General features: G+C 35.3%; 1 protein-coding gene across 15 annotated transcripts in view; it reads right to left on the bottom strand.

The window, feature by feature from the left end:
* Nucleotides 1-20,610, bottom strand: part of TSGA10 (testis specific 10) — a 104,733-nt gene that overhangs the window by 40,769 nt on the left and 43,354 nt on the right. For all 15 annotated transcript variants that reach the window (XM_057558350.1, XM_057558354.1, XM_057558347.1 and 12 more), the window contains 2 exons: nt 3,101-3,216; nt 261-415 (listed from right to left, as the gene is read on the bottom strand). In XM_057558350.1, the coding sequence (XP_057414333.1) occupies nt 261-415; nt 3,101-3,216 (271 nt within the window). The remainder of the gene's footprint in view (nt 1-260; nt 416-3,100; nt 3,217-20,610) is intronic.

The raw sequence follows: 20,610 nt of genomic DNA, 5'->3' as shown, positions 1-20,610 counted from the left end.
CTTTTTTTTTTATTATGCTTTACATTTTGATATTTGAATTAGTTATTGTTAGTGAATGTTGATCATAAATTGATGACAGAAAAATCTATTTAAAAATATTAGCTAGTGAATTTGAACACATATTTCCTAAGACTATCTTGAAATATTTCAAAATCAGATTTTAAAGTTTTAGCTCTCTAGGAAAAAATTGAGAAAATCCTATTATTTTATTCAGATTCTAGTTCAAACATTTCTTTTAAACCACGGTTGTCAGAACATACTTTCATTGCCAAACTCTCTCCAAGGGATGCAATATTCTCAGATTTTTTATCCAAACATGCTTGCAGGCATTCCTTTTCTTTAGCCAGATCATTGAGGGTTGCACCGAGAATGCTGATTTCTTCTCGCTGGGCAATACTTTGTCTTGTAAAATTATCTAAATGTGTAATCATAAAGGCATTGTTTTAATCAAGATAATTTTTTTTCCAGTTCAAGCAGAGTGAAATACTTTTCAAAGTTAATTCTCCTATATTATATTCAATGACTAAATATAAAGTACTGTATCCCAAATAAATAATGGCTTTTGCTGTTAGTGATTAAAAATGAAGGTTAATCATGAAATTCTAAATGACATAAATGTAAAAGCACAATTAACACATCTGAATTAGAACAGCAAAGGATATATGTGGAATCTAGAAATATGGTACAGATGAACCGGTTTGCAAGGAAGAAATAGAGACACAGATGTAAAGAACAAACATATGGACACCCAGGGGGGAAAGAGGTGTGGGGGGAGGTGGTGGGATGAAGTGGGAGATTGGGATTGACATATACACACTAATATGTATAAAATAGATAACTAATAAGAATCTGCTGTATAAAAAAATAAATTAAATAAATTTTAAAAAAACATAACAGAAAAGAATATGATAAAGAATGTATATATATATGTATAACTGAATCACTTTGCTGTACAGCAGAAATTAACACAACACTGGAAATCAACTATACTTCAATAAAGTATATTTTTTTAAAAAAGAACAGCAAAGGAAAGTTCCTTATAACAAGTTCTCAAAGTAGAATGTGTGGTGGGGTAGGGGAGGGTGTGTGGATGAAGCACGTGGACTATCAATTTTCCCCCCTCTAATTTCACCTCCCTTTAGCTTAGAATCACTGTTGGATGTAAGCTGGTAACTAACAGATCTTAATAAAATATCCAATTAAGTCATCTTCAGAGTCAAATATCTTCTAGTATTTTGATTTTTCTTAAGTAGTGTTATAAAAATTCCTAGAAAAAAAATTATCCCAGGAAGTCTGATTTGATTTGTAAGAACGCTGGCAAGCCAATGTCACTGTTGAAGGACTGAAAGATGGTGTAGAATAGTGGTTTCTAAATTGTGGGTTCTCAGCCAGCACCATTGGCAGCACCTGGGAACTTGTAAGAAATACAAATTCTTAGGTCCCATCCTAGACCTACTGAATTAGAAATTCTGAGTGGGCAGACCAATTTATGTTTTAACAAGCACCCCTCCCAAGTGATTCTAACGCACAATAAAGTTTGAGAACCACTTTAGGAAATTGGTAAGGATACAAAAGCCCTGGCCGTATCCTACTTCGAGGAGCCTAGCTCAGTGAGCTTTTAGCTCTCCAGGTAAAGACTGAGGTTTGAGAACCACTGGTCTAGAGCTCTACCAAGGAAGCTCTGTGTGACTAGACCTCTGCTAGACCCCCACCAAGGGCCAGCCAGTGCAGCACTAAGAGACGTAATCCCATATGCCAAGAGGGTGATTTATATAATACATCACATCCCTTTTCCAGGCAAACCACATGTTTTGGATGTTCTGTTATCTGAGTTCATTCCCATTGGCATAAAATAAACTCTAAAACAGCTAGTATCTCCTAGCTTAAAAAAATCCTCAACCCCACATCCCACTTAAGCTACCACCCCATTTTTCTACTACTCTTAATAGCCAAACTTCTTAAGACTTCTATTCTCTCCTGTCTCTACCTCCTCACTTCCCAATCATTCGTCAACCTACTCGATCTTCCACATCTAACACTATAATTCAAACTTTCTGGGGGGTCAGTGCTACCAAAACCTCCAATGTGCCAATCCAATCAATGTTTTTTCATTCTCATCTTATTTTGCTTCTTGAAAGTATCTGACAATTGACCATATCCTCCTTTTAAAAACATGTTGCTCTCTTGCTTCCCAAAATGACACTCACTTCTGGGTTTTCTTCCTGTGTCTTTGTCTTCTTCTTACTCAGTCCTGGATCCTCTTCTCCTCATCCTCTATATTTCCCCTAGGTGATTTCATGGTTTTAAAATATCATTTATATGCTGATGTGTCCCAAATGTATATCTTTAGCTTAGATTTCTCATCTGAGATACAAACTTATCTATTTACCTGCTTACCCTACATTTTTACTTGAACTTAAAATATCCAGAAATGAGTTCTTCAATCTTCCCCTTTTATATTTTCTTTTAATACTTCCTGTCTCAATAAAAAGCACCTCCACCCACCTAACTGCTTATGTCAGATATTTTTGAACTGCATAATAGCAAATCTTAAAAATATTTATTGTTTTAAAATGGGCTCTTTTATAGTCCTGACCAAAATTTTACTTTAAAGTTATAAGAAGATTAAGTTATGACCATATTTTCATAAAGATCACTGGTAAGAAACAATAATAGGAGACTTTATAAAAATAATTTTCTCTATAAACTCAAGTGATACTATAGATATAGCCAAATATATGTACACTTTCCACCAAAAATAGTATATATGTAATATATTTCATTACAACAGCTAATGGGCATGACATATAATACAAAAACTTATAAATTCAAAATTGATCATCATAAATTTACAAAGTATTGCTGCTTTGTTCAGCTATTTCTTCATTGAAAAATATGAAGCTAAGTATTTATGATCCTAAATTTAAGTAAAAATTTTTATTATCAAAGAAAAATATATTTCCCATGATTTCTGACTAAAAAACTTTAATTTAAGGGCATATTTCTAAGTGTATCTATGTTATAACTGAAGAGAAGAAAACTTTTTTTTAAACCAGACTTTTAAAGAAAAGTGACATCAGGAAAAAAAAAAAAAACTCACCAATTTTTTCATCCAAGCACATAATTTTCTCCTGAGTAAGCTGTAGCTCATATTTTTTCTTAGCAAGGTGTCGTTGAGTATCAGAAAGATCTTTTTCTGTGTTTTCATATAAAAGTCTGTAAACATTTTAATAATAAAACTAATTCTGAAATTTTGTTTTATCAACTTTTTAGTGTATTTAAATCTAAAAACTTTTAAGAATACTAAAGTACATTTTTTTCTTCTTAGTATTTTCATTATAAAAACACATTATAGGAGGTTTGAAATACATAGGATAAAAAGGGATCCTCAATCCACCACTCCAACATAAGCAACTATTAGCATTTTGGTGTTCATTAGTTTGTATTTTTTTGGCTACACATATTTTAAAGTTACCATATTCTAAATTCAAAACTGAATCCTGATTTTTTTCCACCTACACTTAATCTTTAATATTTTTTAATCTTATTATTCAGCCCTCCAAATTATCATTTTCTGGCTGAAAAACCTTATATGAGCAGTAACCATTTACTTAAGTACTCCCCTAATATTAGACATTTAGGTTCATTTCAGGTTTTCACTATTATAAATAAATCTGTAATGAATAGCATTTCATTGAGTCCACAAACATTTATTAAGTGTCTAGTATGTACCAGGCACTAGGTGTTGAGGAAGCTATGGTTAACTAGGTGGGCAGTGGCCCTGGTCTCATGGAGTTCACAGTCAATAAACAAATATTAATAAGTAAACAGATTATAATTTCTGGAAATATGGAAGCTAGATAATCTGAAAGTCCTCTCACCACAAAACACTTACACATACTAAATATGATGTAAGAAGCATCCTTTTAAATGTATAGCAAAACTTAGAAGGATTTGTAAGGGAAGTCCCCTGGAGCCAAATCAGAGCAATAAGACAATGAACTGATGTTATGTTGGATACAGTTGGGGTTTGCCTGTCTCTGTGGCCTAGAGTCTTGCCTTTTAACTCAGAAACAGAAGATGAGGCCACAGAGATGGCTGCAACACAAGTATTAGAACTAAGGTCCGGGAATTCCCTGCTGGTCCAGTGGTTAGGACTCTGTGTTCTCACTGCTGAGGGCCCAGGTTTGATCCCTGGTTGGGGAATTAAGATCCCACAAGCCATGTGGCATGGCCAAAACAGAAAAAAATAAAAAAGAATTAAGATCCTCTACCATAAGGCCACTAAGGGCTACACTATTTTTTTTTTTCATATTATTTTACACGCTTGAAGACTTCTTTTTTTTTAAAGAGCTCCTGACTTATTTACTTACTTTATTATTTTTTTTGGCTGTGTTGGGTCTTCGTTTCTATGCGAGGGCTTTCTCTAGTTGTGGCAAGCGGGGGCCACTCTTCATCGCGGTGTGCAGGCCTCTCACTGTTACGGCCTCTCTTGTTGTGGAGCACGGGCTCCAGACGTGCAGGCTCAGTAGTTGTGGCTCACGGGCCTAGTTGCTCCGCGGCATGTGGGATCTTCCCAGACCAGGGCTCAAACCTGTGTCCCCTGCATTAGCAGGCAGATTCTCAACCACTGTGCCACCAGGGAAGCCCAAGGGCTACACTATTACTGGAGAGGACAGACTAGAAGAAATCAGCTTGCCAAACATTGCTAGGGCCAGGGTAATAAAAATAACTAAAAGTCTTCATTGGGAATTCTCAATCTCAAGATAAGAAATCAAAATAAAATCTGGTTCCAGGATGGTCATATAATCTAGAACACGCAGTGGAAATAAAAGTTCTCTGGAGGGACATGCCCTCAACTCAGGCACAAACTAAACCTCAGACACAGGTCTGTTGAAAATAAGCTCACAATTCAATCTTAAAAACACATTAAGAAACAACCCAAACTTAGTGGGAGTCAAAAGACACACAAACTAAATTAAATCCCAAAGAACTTCAGATTACAGCATTATTAAATAGCAATTTAAAAATAGTTTTAAATACTAAGACATAACATAAGTAATAGAATACACAATGAAAAGAAAAAAGAACCAGGAGATTTTTAAAAGAACCAAAGAGAACTGCAGGAAATTAAACTAAAGTCACTGAAATAAAACTTTTAGAAGGACAACATCAAATGACAAGTTTAAGAACAAAATAGACACAGCTAAAGAGACAATTAGTAAGATAGAAAGAAAAATTTTAAAAAGTCAGATCAGAGGAAATTACCTATAATAGAGCACAGAAAAAAAGATAGAAAAAATACAAAAGAAAGTTTAAGAGACATAAAGAATAGAATGAGAAGGTCCAATATTCACCTAATAAAAATTCCACGAGAGAATAAACATAATATTCAAAGAAACAATGGCTCATATAATACATGAAATCTTAAACTAAAGAAACATCAATGAAAAACATAAACAGCAACTTTGAGGGAATGTAAATCATGGGTAGAGCCAAAAAAAAATCTGTATCTATTAAGACAATTATAAATGGAGGAGGGTAAAAGTATTTAAAGGGACACAAGATTTCTACATTTAAACTGATAAAATGTGACACCAGTAGGCTGTGTTGAGTTATGTGTGTATAATGTAATACCTAGAGCAACCAATGAAAACATCTACATAGAGATACTCAAAAGTATTAAAGATAGATCCAAATGGAATTCTTAAAAATGTTCAAGTAACCCACAGAAAGGTAGGAAAAAGAAAACAGAGATAAGAAAAACAAAGGGAAGAAACAAACAAAAAAACAAATAAAACAGGAGACTTGAGCCCTAACATATAATAATTACATTAAATACATAAGGTCTACCTTATTTATGTTAGCTAAACACTAGAAACAATCAAAATGTCCCTCAGTAGATGAACGGTTAAATTGTGGTACATCCATACCATGGAATACAATGATAAAAGTACATAAAACTATACATACACATTGAACTAGTGACAATTTCTGCTTTTGATATTGTACTATAGTTATATAAAATGTAATAGCTGTGAGAAACTGGGTGAAGGAATCTCTCTGTATTTTTGCAACCTCCTTCCACCCTAAATTATTTTAAATTTAAGAAGTAAAACAAATTCTCAAATCCAAGCTGCACAGCTAAACTAAATAAATAAAAATCTCAGGGTGGGAATTAGGAATCACTATTTTTTTTAAAGTTCCTTATTTGATTCCAATATGCAGCCAAGGTTGTTAAGGAGTGCCTCCTACTGCTGCTTCACCCAGGGGAGCAAAAGGTGAAAAAGTGACAAAGCAGATGTTATGTAAGACAAAATGTTATTGCAATTTTATGGTGTCTCTCCCATCTTAGTACTCTTCCATCCCCCATAGTGTGAACTCAATGAGGCTGTTCCCCCCAAAGCACTGTATGACATAATAACTTATATCTCGATGGAAAAATGTGCTCACAGACCAAAATGATAAGACATTTGAAAAGACAAGTCATTTAAAAAGAAACAAGGGCTTCCCTGGTGGCGCAGTGGTTGAGAATCTGCCTGCTAATGCAGGGGACACGGGTTCGAGCCCTGGTCTGGGAAGATCCCACATGCCACGGAGCAGCTGGGCCCGTGAGCCACAATTGCTGAGCCTGCGCGTCTGGAGCCTGTGCCCCGCGACGGGAGGGGCCGCGATAGAGAAAGGCCCACGCACCGCGATGAAGAGCGGTCCCCGCACCGCGATGAAGAGTGGCCCCCGCTTGCCGCAACTGGAGAAAGCCCTCGCACGAACCGAAGACCCAACACTGCCAAAAATAAATAAATAAATAAATAAATAAGAAAATCCTTTAAAAAAAAAAAAAAAAGAAACAAAATATACTGATTACAGAATCCAGCAATACCAGATATATTAGAAGAAATAGATCAAAAATTTTTAATTAGACTAATAAACATATTAAAAGAAAGAGAAAGATATCAGCAATATGAAAAAAGAACCAAGGGGAGAAACAGATGTGACAAGTATGAGAAATGTAGTAGATGAAATTAAAAGAAAAAAAAAAAAGATGGTGTAAATAGCAGAATGAATATAGCTGATCAATGAGTTAGCAAACTGAAAGACCAAATTGAGGATATTTCTCAGAATGAAGTATAAAAGGACAAATAAATTGAAAACATGAGATGAAAAGTTAGAAGACTTACCAAACCTGACTTTAAGACTTACTATAGTAACCATAATAGAGAGCCCAGAAATAGGCTCACATTTATTCAGTCAATTAATTTTCAACGAAAAGCAATACAATGGGGAAAAGAAACAATTGGTATTGGAACAAGTGAATTGCCATGTGGGGAAAAAAATGAATCTTGACCCCTACATCACATCACATACAAAAGACATAATATAAAAGCTAAAACTATCAATATAATGCTTTTGAGAGAAATCACAAACATATACATAAAAAGTTTTAACCAATTTTAGTAAATCAAATCCAAGAATATAGAAAAACTATAATACATCATGTCCAAGTGGAGTTAACTCAGGAATGCAAGGTTGGTTTACAATCTAAAATTATTTAATGTTATTCACCATATTAACACCCTAAAAAAAAAGAGAAAAAAGCCATATGACCAGATTAATAGATGCAAAATAGACATTTGACAAAATTCAATATCCACTCTTCATATGAACTCTCAGCAAATTAGGAATAGAACTTTTTCAATCTGATAATAGGCACCTACAAAGAGCCTACAGCAAACATCACAATGGTGAACGGTTGAATGCTTTCCTACTAAGATTAAGAATAAAACGAGGATGGCTGTTCTCATCCTTCTATTCAACATTATACTAGAGGTTCTAGCCAGAGAAATAAAGCAAGAAAAAGAAACAGGCATTCAGACTGGAAAAGAAGAAGCAAAACTCTCTATTCACAGACAACATGATAATCTATGTAGAAAACCCTACTGAATCTACCAAAAAAAACTATCTTAACAAGTGAGTTTTAGCAAGATTGCAAAATACAAGAGCAGTACACAAAAATCAATTTTGCTTCTTACACAGGTATACCTCATTTTATTGCATTTTGCTTTACTGCACTTTGCAGATATTGCTTTTTTTTTTTTTTTACAAATTGAAGGTTTGTGCCAACCCTGCATCATACAAATCTATTAACACCATTTTTCTAACAGTGTTTGCTCACTTCATGTCTCTGTGTCACATCTTGGTAATTTTCAAAATATTTCAAACACTCCACCAGCAAAATGATTGACTTGCTAAAGGCTCAAATGATAGTTAGCATTTTTTTTAGCAATAAAGTCTTTTTATTTTATTTATTTATTTATTTATTTTTGGCTGCGTTGGGTCTTCATTGCTGTGCACGGGCTTCCTCTAGTTGCGGCGAGTGGGGGCTACTCTTTGTTGCAATACATGGGCTTCTCATTGCAGTGGCTTCTCTTGTTGTGGAGCACGGGCTCTAGGCACATGAGCTTCAGTAGTTGCAGCACGCAGGCTCAGTAGTTGTGGCTCACGGGCTCTAGAACGCAGGCTCAGTAGTTGTGGCGCATGGGCTTAGGTGCTCCACGGCATGTGGGATCTTCCCGGACCAGGGCTTGAACCCATGTCCCCTGCATTGGCAGGCAGATTCTTAACCACTGTACCACCAGGGAAGTCTAATAAAGTCTTTTTAAATTGAGGTGTGTACATTGTTTTTTAGACATAATGCTATTGCACACTTAAGAGACTACAGTGTAGTGTAAACATAACTTTTATATGTCCTCAGAAGCCTAACAATTTGTGTGACTTGCTTTATTGTGATATTTGCTTTATTGCGGTGGTCTGGAACAGAACATGCAATATTTCCAAGGTCTGCTTGTACTAGTAAAAAAACAATAGGAAACTGAAATTTAAAAAGCATTTATAGGGCTTCCCTGGTGGCGCAGTGGTTGAGAATCTGCCTGCCAATGCAGGGGACACGGGTTTGAGCCCTGGTCTGGGAAGATCCCACATGCCGCGGAGCAACTAGGCCCATGAGCCACAATTACTGAGCCTGCACGTCTGGAGCCTGTGCTCCGCAACAAGAGAGGCCGCGATAGTGAGAGGCCCGTGCACTGCAATGAAGAGTGGCCCCTGCTTGCCGCAACTAGAGAAAGCCCTTGCACAGAAACGAAGACCCAACACAGCTAAAAATAAAATAAATAAATTTATTAAAAAAAAGCATTTATAATAGCATAAAGAATGTGAAATACTTAGGTATAAATATGACAAAGGGTGTACAAGATTTGTACACTGAAAAAATATAAAACACTGTTGAGAGAAATTTTAAAAGATCTAAATAAATGGAGAGAGATTTTCTGTTTATGGATCAAAGGCTCAATATTGTTCATAGTTAATTTTCCAAAATTGATCTGTAGATTCCACATAATTCTAAGCAAAATCCCAATAATAATTTATGTATGTTGACAAGATGATCCTAAAATTTATATGAAAATGTGAAGGACCTAGGGCACCCAAAACAACTTTGAAAATGAACTAAGTTGGAGGACTTAACAGTACTTGATTTCAAGACTAATTATGCAGCTTCAATTATCAAGGCAGTGATACTAGCATAAAGATGGAAAAATAGATCGATGGAATAGAGTCCAGAAACAGACTCACATATATAGTCAACCAATTTTTTCACTAAGATGCCAAGGCAATTCAGTGGGTGAATGGATAATCTTAACAAATAACCAATGGATACCCATATACAAAAAACAAACAAAAAAACTACCTCTACTTTTATCTCATACTTTACACAAAAATTAATTCAAAAAGGATTACAGACCTTACATTTATGTAAGAGCTAGAACTATAAAACTGCTAGAAACAAACACAGCAAAAATTTTTAGTGACCTTAGGTTTGGCAAAGATTTCTTAAATAGAACACAAAAAACATGATATAAATGAAAAATAATTTCAATTGTGCTTCATCAAAATTTAAAGTCTTTGCTCAACAAGAGACACTGATAACAAAATAAAAAGGCAAGCTCTATACTGGGGCAAGATATCTGCAAAACATGTATCTGACAAAAAATTTGTATCTAGACCCTATAAAGGACTTTTATAAGTTAATGATAAAGAGATAAACAAACCAATAAAAAATGGGCAAATACTTGAACAGATATTTCACTAAAGAAGATATATGAATGGCAAATAAGTAAATGAACAGATAATCAATATCACTGATCATTAGGGAAAAGCAAATTAAAACTACACTAAGATACTACACACCCACTAGTATAACTAAAGTAAAAAGACAGATGATATCAAGTGTTGATCAGGATACAAAGCAACTGGCACTCTCATGCACGGCTGGTGGGAATATAAAATGGTAAAACAATTTTGGAAAACAGTTTGGCTGCCCTGGAAGCTATCAGGGGAACCACCACTGTGTCCTTGGGTTACAGGATCAGGGCAGCAAGGATTTACAGTGGTACTTATCTGGCTTTTGGTGGAGAGCTGCCCTTGACAATGGAGACGACATTCTGTGCACTATACCTGACTGTTACAAGATCCTACCTGATAACTCTCATTCAGTATGCATCTGGGGAAAAAAGTACCAATGCCTGCAGAATGGCATAGTAAATCAACAGTAATACAGTATTTTAAAATATAGTTAAATTCTACTGTAGTCCAAGAAGAATCCCTTTAAATGCCCTGACGGACTATTTTCTTAGCTTTCTTCTTGTAAAACACTCTTAAAATGCATGCTAATCGGCTTCCCTGGTGGCGCAGTGGTTGAGAATCTGCCTGCTAATGCAGGAGACACGGGTTCGAGCCCTGGTCTGGGAAGATCCCACATGCCACGGAGCAGCTGGGCCCGTGAGCCACAGCTGCTGAGCCTGCGCGTCTGGAGCCTGTGCCCCGCGACGGGAGGGGCCGCGATAGTGAAAGGCCCGCGCACCGCGATGAAGAGTGGCCCCCACTTGCCGCAACTAGAGAAAGCCCTCGCACGAACCGAAGACCCAGCACAGCCAAAAATAAATAAATAAATAAATAAATAAATAATAAATAAAAAAATGCATGCTAATCATACTGCTCAATATCAAAAAAACAAACAACACAATCAAAAAATGGGAAGATCTAAATACACACTTCTCCAAAGACATAAAGATGGACAACAGGAACATTAAAAGATGCTCAACATCGCTAACTATTAAAGAAATGCAAATCAAAACTACAATGAGGTATCACCTCACACCAGTCAGAATGGCCATCATCAAAAAGTCTACAAATAATTAATGCTGGAGAGGGTGTGGAGAAAGAGGAACCCTCCTACACTGTTGGTGGGAATGTAAATTGGTATAGCCACTATGGAAAACAGCAGGGAGGTTCCTTAAAAAACTAAAAATAGAGCTACAGTATGATACTGAAATCCTACTCCTGGGCATATATCTGTAGAAAACCATACTTTGAAAAGATACATGTACCCCACCCCAATGATCACTGGTGCACTCTTTACAATAGCCAAGACATGGAAGCAACCTAATTGTCCATCGACAGATGAATAGAAAAAGATGTGGTACATATATACAATGGAATACTACTCAGCCATAAAAAAGAATGAAATAATGCCATTTGCAGCAACATAGATGGACCTAGAGATCAGCATATTAAGTGAAGTAAGCCAGACAGAGAAAGACAAATATCATATGATATCGTTTGTATGTGGAATCTAAAAAAAAATGATACAAATGAACTTATTTACAAAACAGAAAGAGATTCACAGACATAGAAAACAAACTTATGGTTACCAAAGGGGAAAGAGGGGTGGGAGAAAGGATAAATCAGGAGGTTGGGATTAACATATACACACTACTATGTATAAAATAGATAACCAACAAGGATGTACTGTATAGCACAGGGTACTATACTCAATATTTTGTAATAACCTATAAGGGAAAAGAATCTGAAAAGGAATATATATATGTATATGTATATAACTGAATCACTGTGCTTTACACCTGAAACTAACACAATACTGTAAATCAACTCCATTAAAAAATTCTTTAGGGGCTTCCCTGGTGGCGCAGTGGATGAGAATCTGCCTGCCAATGCAGGGGACACGGGTTTGAGCCCTGGTCTTGGAAGATCCCACACGCCGCGGAGCAACTGGGCCCGTGAGCCACAACTACTGAGCCTGTGCGTCTGGAGCCTGTGCTCCGCAACAAGAGAGGCCGCGATAATGAGAGGCCCGCGCACCGTGATGAAGAGTGGCCTCCACTTGCCGCAACTAGAGAAAGCCCTCGCACAGAAACGAAGACCCAACACAGCCATAAATAAATAAATTTTTTAAAAAAATTCTTTAAAAAATGGATGCTAATGTAAGAGCCATAAATGTATTGCAATAATATCAATGCATATGATAATGAATGAGTCCAGAAAAGACAAGCGGAGGATGTGGCAAAACCTTCCGGTGTACACCGTGGCCGTCCTTATCCTGTTAAACTGCACTGCAGCCACATGTCTTCCCAAATAGCCATAAGACCCCTGCACAACACAAGAATATACCTAATAAGAAAAAGGAAAATGGAAAACTACATTCATAATCAGAAGTTCTCAAATCAGACCTTTAAATCACTGACCAATAAACCCACACCGAAAACAGACATTCAAGAAATAGAAACTTTAGAAATAAAGCTGGTAGCTTCTTTTGCAGACTCTTCTAACTCCAATATGAGAAAACAGGCACTCAAAAAACTCGTTCAAGATATGTTTAGGGGCTTCCCTGGTGGCACGGTGGTTAAGAATCTGCCTGCCAATGCAGGGGACATGGGTTCGAGCCCTGGTCTGGGAAGATCCCACATGCCGCGGAGCAACTAAGCCCATGAGCCACAACTACTGAGCCTGGGCGTCTGGAGCCTGTGCTCCACAACAGGAGAGGCCGCGACACTGAGAGGCCCACACACCGCGATGAAGAGTGGCCCCCACCTGCCACAACTAGAGAAAGCCCTTGCACAGAAATGAAGACCCAACACAGCCAAAAATAAATATAATAATAATTTTTTTAAAAAACTGTTTAAAAGTGTAGTAAAAATGTGTTTACTAAAAAAAAAAAAAAAAGATATGTTTAGGAGTTGCTTTTACCAAAGCCCAAAGGGGCTTTGGTTAAGCTATCTAACATGGTTTTTATCAAACGCCTATTTTGGGGCTTAAAACCAACCCTCTGTGCAGCCTTAGTAGGAGGTGTTAAAAATCAGGGTTCTGCCATGGGGTGTGATTCCCCTGATTTCTCGGTATGGTCTTATTCTCAAAACAAATTACTATTTGGTTCTCAAGTTGCACTCTCCATTAGAGCTCAGATGTATACACTTTCGTCCATTTCTAAGGGAGACACTCATTCAGAGACACTCAAAATAATGCTTTTACAGATAGTTGGTTATAATCAAGTAGACTCTCCAGAGAAACTCAAACCAGTGAAATAGAAAACTCTACAGATGACAGCACTGATAAACCAAGCTGTAATGTATGGTGATAGTTTTTTATATTTATAGCTTCCTCTCAGCATTTTAACAAATATTATTACAAGCAACAGTTTGATTAGCAGAGGCTGAAATTCATGCTTTGTTACCTCAGAATGACTCTTAAGACTTAAAATTCAAGATGAGAAATCTGCACTTATTATAAACCTCACTGCACAGAACAGAATGCTTCCTTCACAAAATGACATAATCAGAACCAAATCATAGATTTTTAAAGCAATTTTGGAAAATGTCTTGTCAGGTGATTTGTCTGGCCAGAAATCAGATAGTGAAGGTTCTCAGTATGACATTAATATGGGATCTGACATACAGTTGCCATCTCCAGCTCAGAGTCCTAGAATAGATTTCGGTTGTTTCCAAATTTGGGCAATTATGGCTAAAGCTGCTATAAACACTGCATGTAGGTTTTTGTGTGGACATACATTTTCAACTCCTTTGGATAAATACCAACAAGCATGATTGCTGGATTATATGATAAGAGTATGTTTAGTTTTGTATGAAACTGCCAAACAGCCTTACAAAGTGACTGTACCATTTTGAATTCCCACCAGCAATGAATAAGAATTCCCGTTGACCCACATCCTCACCAGCATTTGTTGTGTTTCCGATTTTGGCCATTCTAATAGATATGTATTGGTATCTCATTGTTGCTTTTCATTTGCATTTCCAGATGACACATGATGTGGCGCATCTTTTTATATGCTTATTTGCCATCTGTATAACTTCTTTGGTGAGATGTCTGTAAAGGTCTTTGGCCCATTTTTTAAGTGGGTTATTTCTTATTGTTGAGTTTTTTAAAAGTTCTTTGTATATTTTGGAAAACCTATCTATCTATCTATTCTTAAGGTACAGTTGATGTACAATATTATATAAGTTTCATGTGTATAACATAGTGATTCACAATTTTTAAAGGTTATATGCCATTTATAGTCTGATTTATTTCACTCAGCATAATACCCTCCACGTCCATCCATGCTGTTACAAAGGGCAAAATGGCAAAATTTCATACATTGTATATTCATATTCATGAATATATATATGTATATATTTCCATACATATATATATACACACACACATATATATACCACATCTTCTTTATCTATTCACCTGTTGATGGACACTTAGGTTTTCTCCATATCTTGGCAACTGTAAATAATGATTCTATGAACACTGGGCTGCATGTATCTTTTCAAATTAGTATTTTCATTTTCTTCAGATAAATACCCAGGAGTGGAATTGCTGGGTCATATGGTAGTTCTATTTTTATCAATAGTTTTTTGAGAAGCCTCTATACTGTTTTCCATAGTGGCTGCATCAATTTCCATTTCCAGTGCACAAGGGTTCCCTTTTCTCCACATCCTCCCCAACATTTGTTATCTGTGGTCTTTTGGATGATGACCATTCTGACAGGTATGAGCTGATAGCTCATTGTGGTTTTAATTTGCATTTCTCTGATGATTAGTGATGTTGAGCATCTTTTCATGTGCCTGTTAGCCATCTATATGTCTTCTTTGGGAAAATGTCTATTCAGTTCTTCTGACCATTTTTAAATTGAGTTGTCTTTTTAAAATTGAGTTGTGGATAGCAGTTCTTTATCAGAGGTGTCTTTTGCAAATACTTTCTTCCAGTCTCTGGCTTATCTTCTCATCTACTTGACATTGTGTTGTGTGGAGTAGAAGTCTTTAATTTTAATGAAGTACAGTTTATCAATTATTTATTTCATGGATTGTGCTTAAGGGTTGTATCTAAAAAGTAATCACCATACCCAAGGTCATCTATGTTTTTCTCCTATGTTATCTTCTAGAGGTTTCATAGTTTTGCATTTTACATTTAGGCCTATGATGCATTTTGTGTTAATATGAAAGGTGTAATGTCTCTGTCTAGATTCTTTGTTTTTGTGTGTGGGGGGGTTTGTTTGTTTCAGGGTTTGTTTTTTTTTTTTTGGTTTTTTGGTTTTGTTTTGTTTTTTTGCACGTGGATGTCCAGTTTTTCCAATACCATTTGTTGAAAAGACTGTCTTTGCTCTATTGTATTGCCTTTGCCTTTATCAAAGATCACTTGACTATATTTATCTGGATCTATTTCTGGGCTCTCTATTCTGTTCCATTGGTCTGTCTATTCTTTTGCCAATACCACACTGTCTTGATTACTGTAGCCTTATAGTAAGTCTTAAATCAGGTAGTGTCAGTACTCCAATTGTGTTTCTTCAGTATCTTTTAATTCTTTACCTCTCCATATAAACTGTAGAATCCATTTGTTAATATACACAAAATAATTTGCTGCAATTTTGATCAGAATTGCACTGAATCTGTAGACCAAGCTGGGAAGAGCTGACATCTTGACAATATTGAGTTTTCCTTTCCATGAACATGGAATATCTCTTCATTTATTTAGTTCTTCTTTGATTTCATTCACCAGTTTTGTAGTTTTCCTCATATAAATTTTACACAAAGTTTATTAGATTTAACTTAAGTATTTCTTTTGGAGGGGGTGCTCACATAAATGTGTTTTTAATTTCAAATTCCACTTCTTCATTGCTAGTAAATAGGGAAGCAACTGACTTTGTATATTAACCTTGTATCCTGCAACCTTGTTATAAATGTTTATTAGTTCCAGATTTTTTTTTTGATTCTTTTGGATTTTCTAGGATATCATGTCATCTAGATTAGATTTTAATATTGAAATCTTTTTAGCTTCAAATATCCAAATTCAAACCAAACCAGTTTTGGAATCACTGGACATGGAGACCCAAACTAACTTTTTATTAACAGATAGCTCTATCGATCATTCAACTCCATGGGATATTCTAACTTCTTGGGCCTAGAGATGTTTGATGCACAAATGCAGACACAGAGACCTTTTTTTTTTTAATGATATGCTTCTAGGAAATATTCTGAAAACACTCCAGCTTTTTAGAAGTGTTGATTTATCTGACATAGAAATCCAAACAGAAGAACTTCTACTATTAAAATATACCTGTTTAGAAAGAAAAGTTCATGTAAGCAGTATAGAAACACAGAAAATGAGTATTGGTTTTGAAACCTGGGGATTTTTTTTTTTTTCACCAGCAATGAAACATAAACAGCAATAGATACATTTCTTTCTGGCTGGTTCAGCCTGAACACTATGGAACCTCAGTTTAGAGTTATAGAAACCTAAGCATGTGCTGAACTGTGCTCAGGACTTAACTTCTAATGAGTGGAGTTCACATGTAGGATAAACTTAAAATTTTTCTCATGAACTGACAAAATGGATAACAGAGACAATGGTATTTTAACTATGCATAGGTTCATTATAATTCTTTGCCTTTTATACACATATATGAAATCTATGATAAATGTGAGTGCGTTATAAAGACATTAACCTATTAAAATACACGGACAGCTGACTTCTCAGCAGAAATAATTTAAGTCAGAAGACAGTAGGATATCATCAAAGTGTTAAAATAAAAATAATTCCCAAACTGTAAAATTCTCTACCTAGCAAAAATATCCTTCAGTACAGTAAGGTTGCAACAGAGGTAGCGAGAAACACTCAGCTTTTGGATACATTTTGAAGATAAAATCAACTGGATTGGATATGGGTCTATGAAAGAGAAATCATGGATCACTTCAAGGTTTCAGTATGAATGGAGTTTCCATTGACTGAGATGAGAAGACTGAAAGAGCGGGTTTGTGTGTGTCAGAGGGTGAAGGGTGGAGAAACTCAGGTTTGGAAATGTTAATTTTGAGAGGCCTATTAGACATCCTAGTGAAGATGACAAGAAGGTGGTTGGACATTCAAGTTTACAGTTCAAGAGAGAAGTCCAGGCTACAGATATACATTTGAGAGTCAAGAGTAAATACATGAAAGTGAATGAGATCACCTAGGGATGAGTATAGATATAAAAAAGAAGTAGTCTAAGGACTGAACTCAGGGACACTTCCAACATTTGGAGGTAAGGAGATGAGGAAGAACTATCAGGAAAGACTGAATAGGACAGCCAAAGAGATAAAAAGAAAATCAAATGAGCATGGTATCTCAGAAGCCAAATGAACAAAGTGTTTAAAGGAGCAGAGAAAGAGAACGTAAGTAATCAACTTTGTCAAATGTTGCCGATAGGTCAAATAAAATGAAGACTGATAACTGACCACTGGATTGAGCAACATGAAAGTAAATATTACCTTGAAAAGAAGTTTTGATAGGATGGTGAGGGAGAAAGACAGATTATAGTAGGTTCAAGAGAAAACAAGAAGTGAGACATTGGAGCCAGAAGTTCAGGCAACTCTTTCAGTGAAATTCCTGTAAATGAGACACAAGATTTAGTACAAATATAGGACATCTGAATAACATGATTACAAATCTGATTACAAAGGGACAAATACAAAAACAATGCACCAACTATTTCAGAATTTACAATTTCTCAAGTATACACAGATCATTACCAAAAACTGACCATAAAAGTAGAGAACAACAAATTTCAGAAATTTTAAATCTAACAGTATGTTAACAAAACAATGTAATTAAGCAGGAAATCAATCACAAAGGGGAAATTCATTATGTTTTTTGGATATTTAAAATCACACTTATAAGTAACCAATGGATCAAATAAAAAGTCATAATGGAAATTAGAAAATATTTTATAAAGAAAGAAGTACATAACAAAACTTGTAGCTTACATTAAAAGACGTATTTTGAGGAGAATTTATGGCCTTAAATGTTTATATGAGAAAAAAGACTTAAAAGTAATAAATGTAAGCATCCATCTTAAGAAATTAAAAAACAGAAAATAAATTTAAAGAAAATAGAAGAAAGGAAATAATAAAGAACAGAAGTTAATGAACTAATAAGACAAACAATAGGGAAATTGGTCCTTTGAAAAGACTAATAACAGACTAGAAAAAGAGCAAATCACTACTGATTCTGTGGACAGTAAAATGTTGATAGAATATTATATACAACATTATTCTAAAAATGTTTTAAAATTTAGGGAAAATGGACCAATGCCACAAAAATATATATATTGAAAAGCATAAGAAGAAATTTGATTGTCCTTTTCCATTAAACAAATAAAAGCTTCCCTCAAAGAAAAATTGAGACCTAATTGGCTTCACTGGGAAGTAATAAATTATTCCAGATAATGAAAGAAGACAAAATGAATTGGAAAGATTTTTATAAAGTTTATATTACCTTGATACCAAAATCTGATTTAAAAAACCCCCAAGATTGGCAAATAATTAGCCAATCTCATTTATAAAAATAGAGTTAAAAAATATTTTAAACAAAGTATTAGTTAACTGAGACCAGAAATTTATAAAAAGTATAATATACCCTGACCAATTTGACAAAGCACATCCATTCCTGAAAAAACACTCTCAGTAATCCACAAATAGAAGGAAACCTCTTCATTCTGATAGAAAACATCTGGGAAAAACATGCAGCTAACATCATACTAACTACTGAGAGTCAGAATGCTTCCCCTAATATGTGGAACAAGACAAGGATGTCCACTTCACTGATTCCATTCAACAAATCACTGGATGTTCTAGCCAGTGCAATGAGGCAAGAAAAATAAAGGGGGAAAAAAGCATGCAGATTGAACAAGTAAAAAGGTCTTTATTTGCAGATGATCTAATTATCTATGTAGAAAATTGAATGGAATCTATAAAAAGGCTACTAGAACTAAAAGGTATATTTAGCACGGTTGTAGAATACTGGATAAACAAATAAAAATAAATTGCAGGACTTCTGGCTTTAGCCCTGACATGTAAAGAGCTTAGGAGCCATCATTCCCACTGTTATGGGGGAAATAAAAAGAAAGATAATAAGCTGAGAATCAAAGACTTTTCATGGACATATCAGAGTAGTGAGTTGCAAGACAAATCACCACCCCACAAACTGAAAAGTATGGCAAATTAGGAGACTTACAACTGAGATCTGCTTATCTAAAGCAGAAGTCACTGGAATTATAATTGGTTAAGAACATTTAAACAATAAACACCTCATCAAAGACATACAGATGGCAAATAGCAATATGAAAAGATGTTCCACATTACTTGTCATTAGAGAATTGCAAATTAAAACAATGAGATATCACTACACACTTATAATGGCTAAAATACAAAAATCTGACAATACCAAATGCCAACAAGGATGTGGAGCAACAGAAAGTCTCCTTCACTGCTGATGGGAATGCAAAATTTTACAGTCACTTTGGAAGAGAATTTGGCAGTTTCTTACAAAGCTAAATAAGTTTTTCTATATATGATTCAGCAATTGTGCTCCTAGGTATTTCCTGAACTGATCTGAAAACTTCTGTCCACACAAAAACCTGCACATGAAAGTTTATAGCAGCTTTATTCACAACTGCCAAAAACTGGAAGCAACCGAGATGACCTTCAATAGGTGCATGGGTAAACACAATGTGGTACATACATATGATAGAATATTATTCAATGGGAAGAAATGAGGTATCAAGGTATGAAAAGACATGGATGAACCTTAAATGCACATTACTAAGTGAAAGAAGCCAGTCTGAAAAGGCTATGTGCTGTATGATTTCAATTATATGACATTCTGGATACGGCAAACATTACCTCAGCCAGGTGACCAAAGTCAAAATCAACAGTAATGAATCATATCAATAAGATGTACTCATGACACCCTGGGTATCTGTGTATACTAAAATGGCACTTTAATTCTGTGATCTTTCTCTCAAAAACATTACCCAACCTAATCATGAGAAAACCATCAGACAAACCCCAACTGAGAGATACTCTACAAAATACCTGATCAGTACTCCTCAAAACTGTCAAGGTCATCAAAAACAAGCAAAGTCTGAGACTGCCAAGAGAAGCCTAAGGAGACATGACAACTAAGTGTAATGTGGTATCCTGGATGGGATCCTGGAACAGAAAAAGGACATTAGGGAAAAACTAAGGAAATCTGAATAAATTACAGACTTTAGTTAATTATAGTGTATCAATGTTGAGTCATTAATTTTAACAAATGTACCATACTAATGTAAGATGTTATTAACAGAGGAAATTGGGTGTGAGGTATGTAAGAACTTTTCACTATCTTCGCAATTTTTCTGTAAATCTAAAACTGTTATATAATACAAAGTTTATTTTTTAA

Source organism: Balaenoptera acutorostrata, chromosome 12, assembly GCF_949987535.1.
Source record: "Balaenoptera acutorostrata chromosome 12, mBalAcu1.1, whole genome shotgun sequence".
Classification (NCBI taxonomy): Eukaryota; Metazoa; Chordata; class Mammalia; order Artiodactyla; family Balaenopteridae; genus Balaenoptera; species Balaenoptera acutorostrata.
This window is presented reverse-complemented; position numbering and strand designations above follow the sequence as displayed.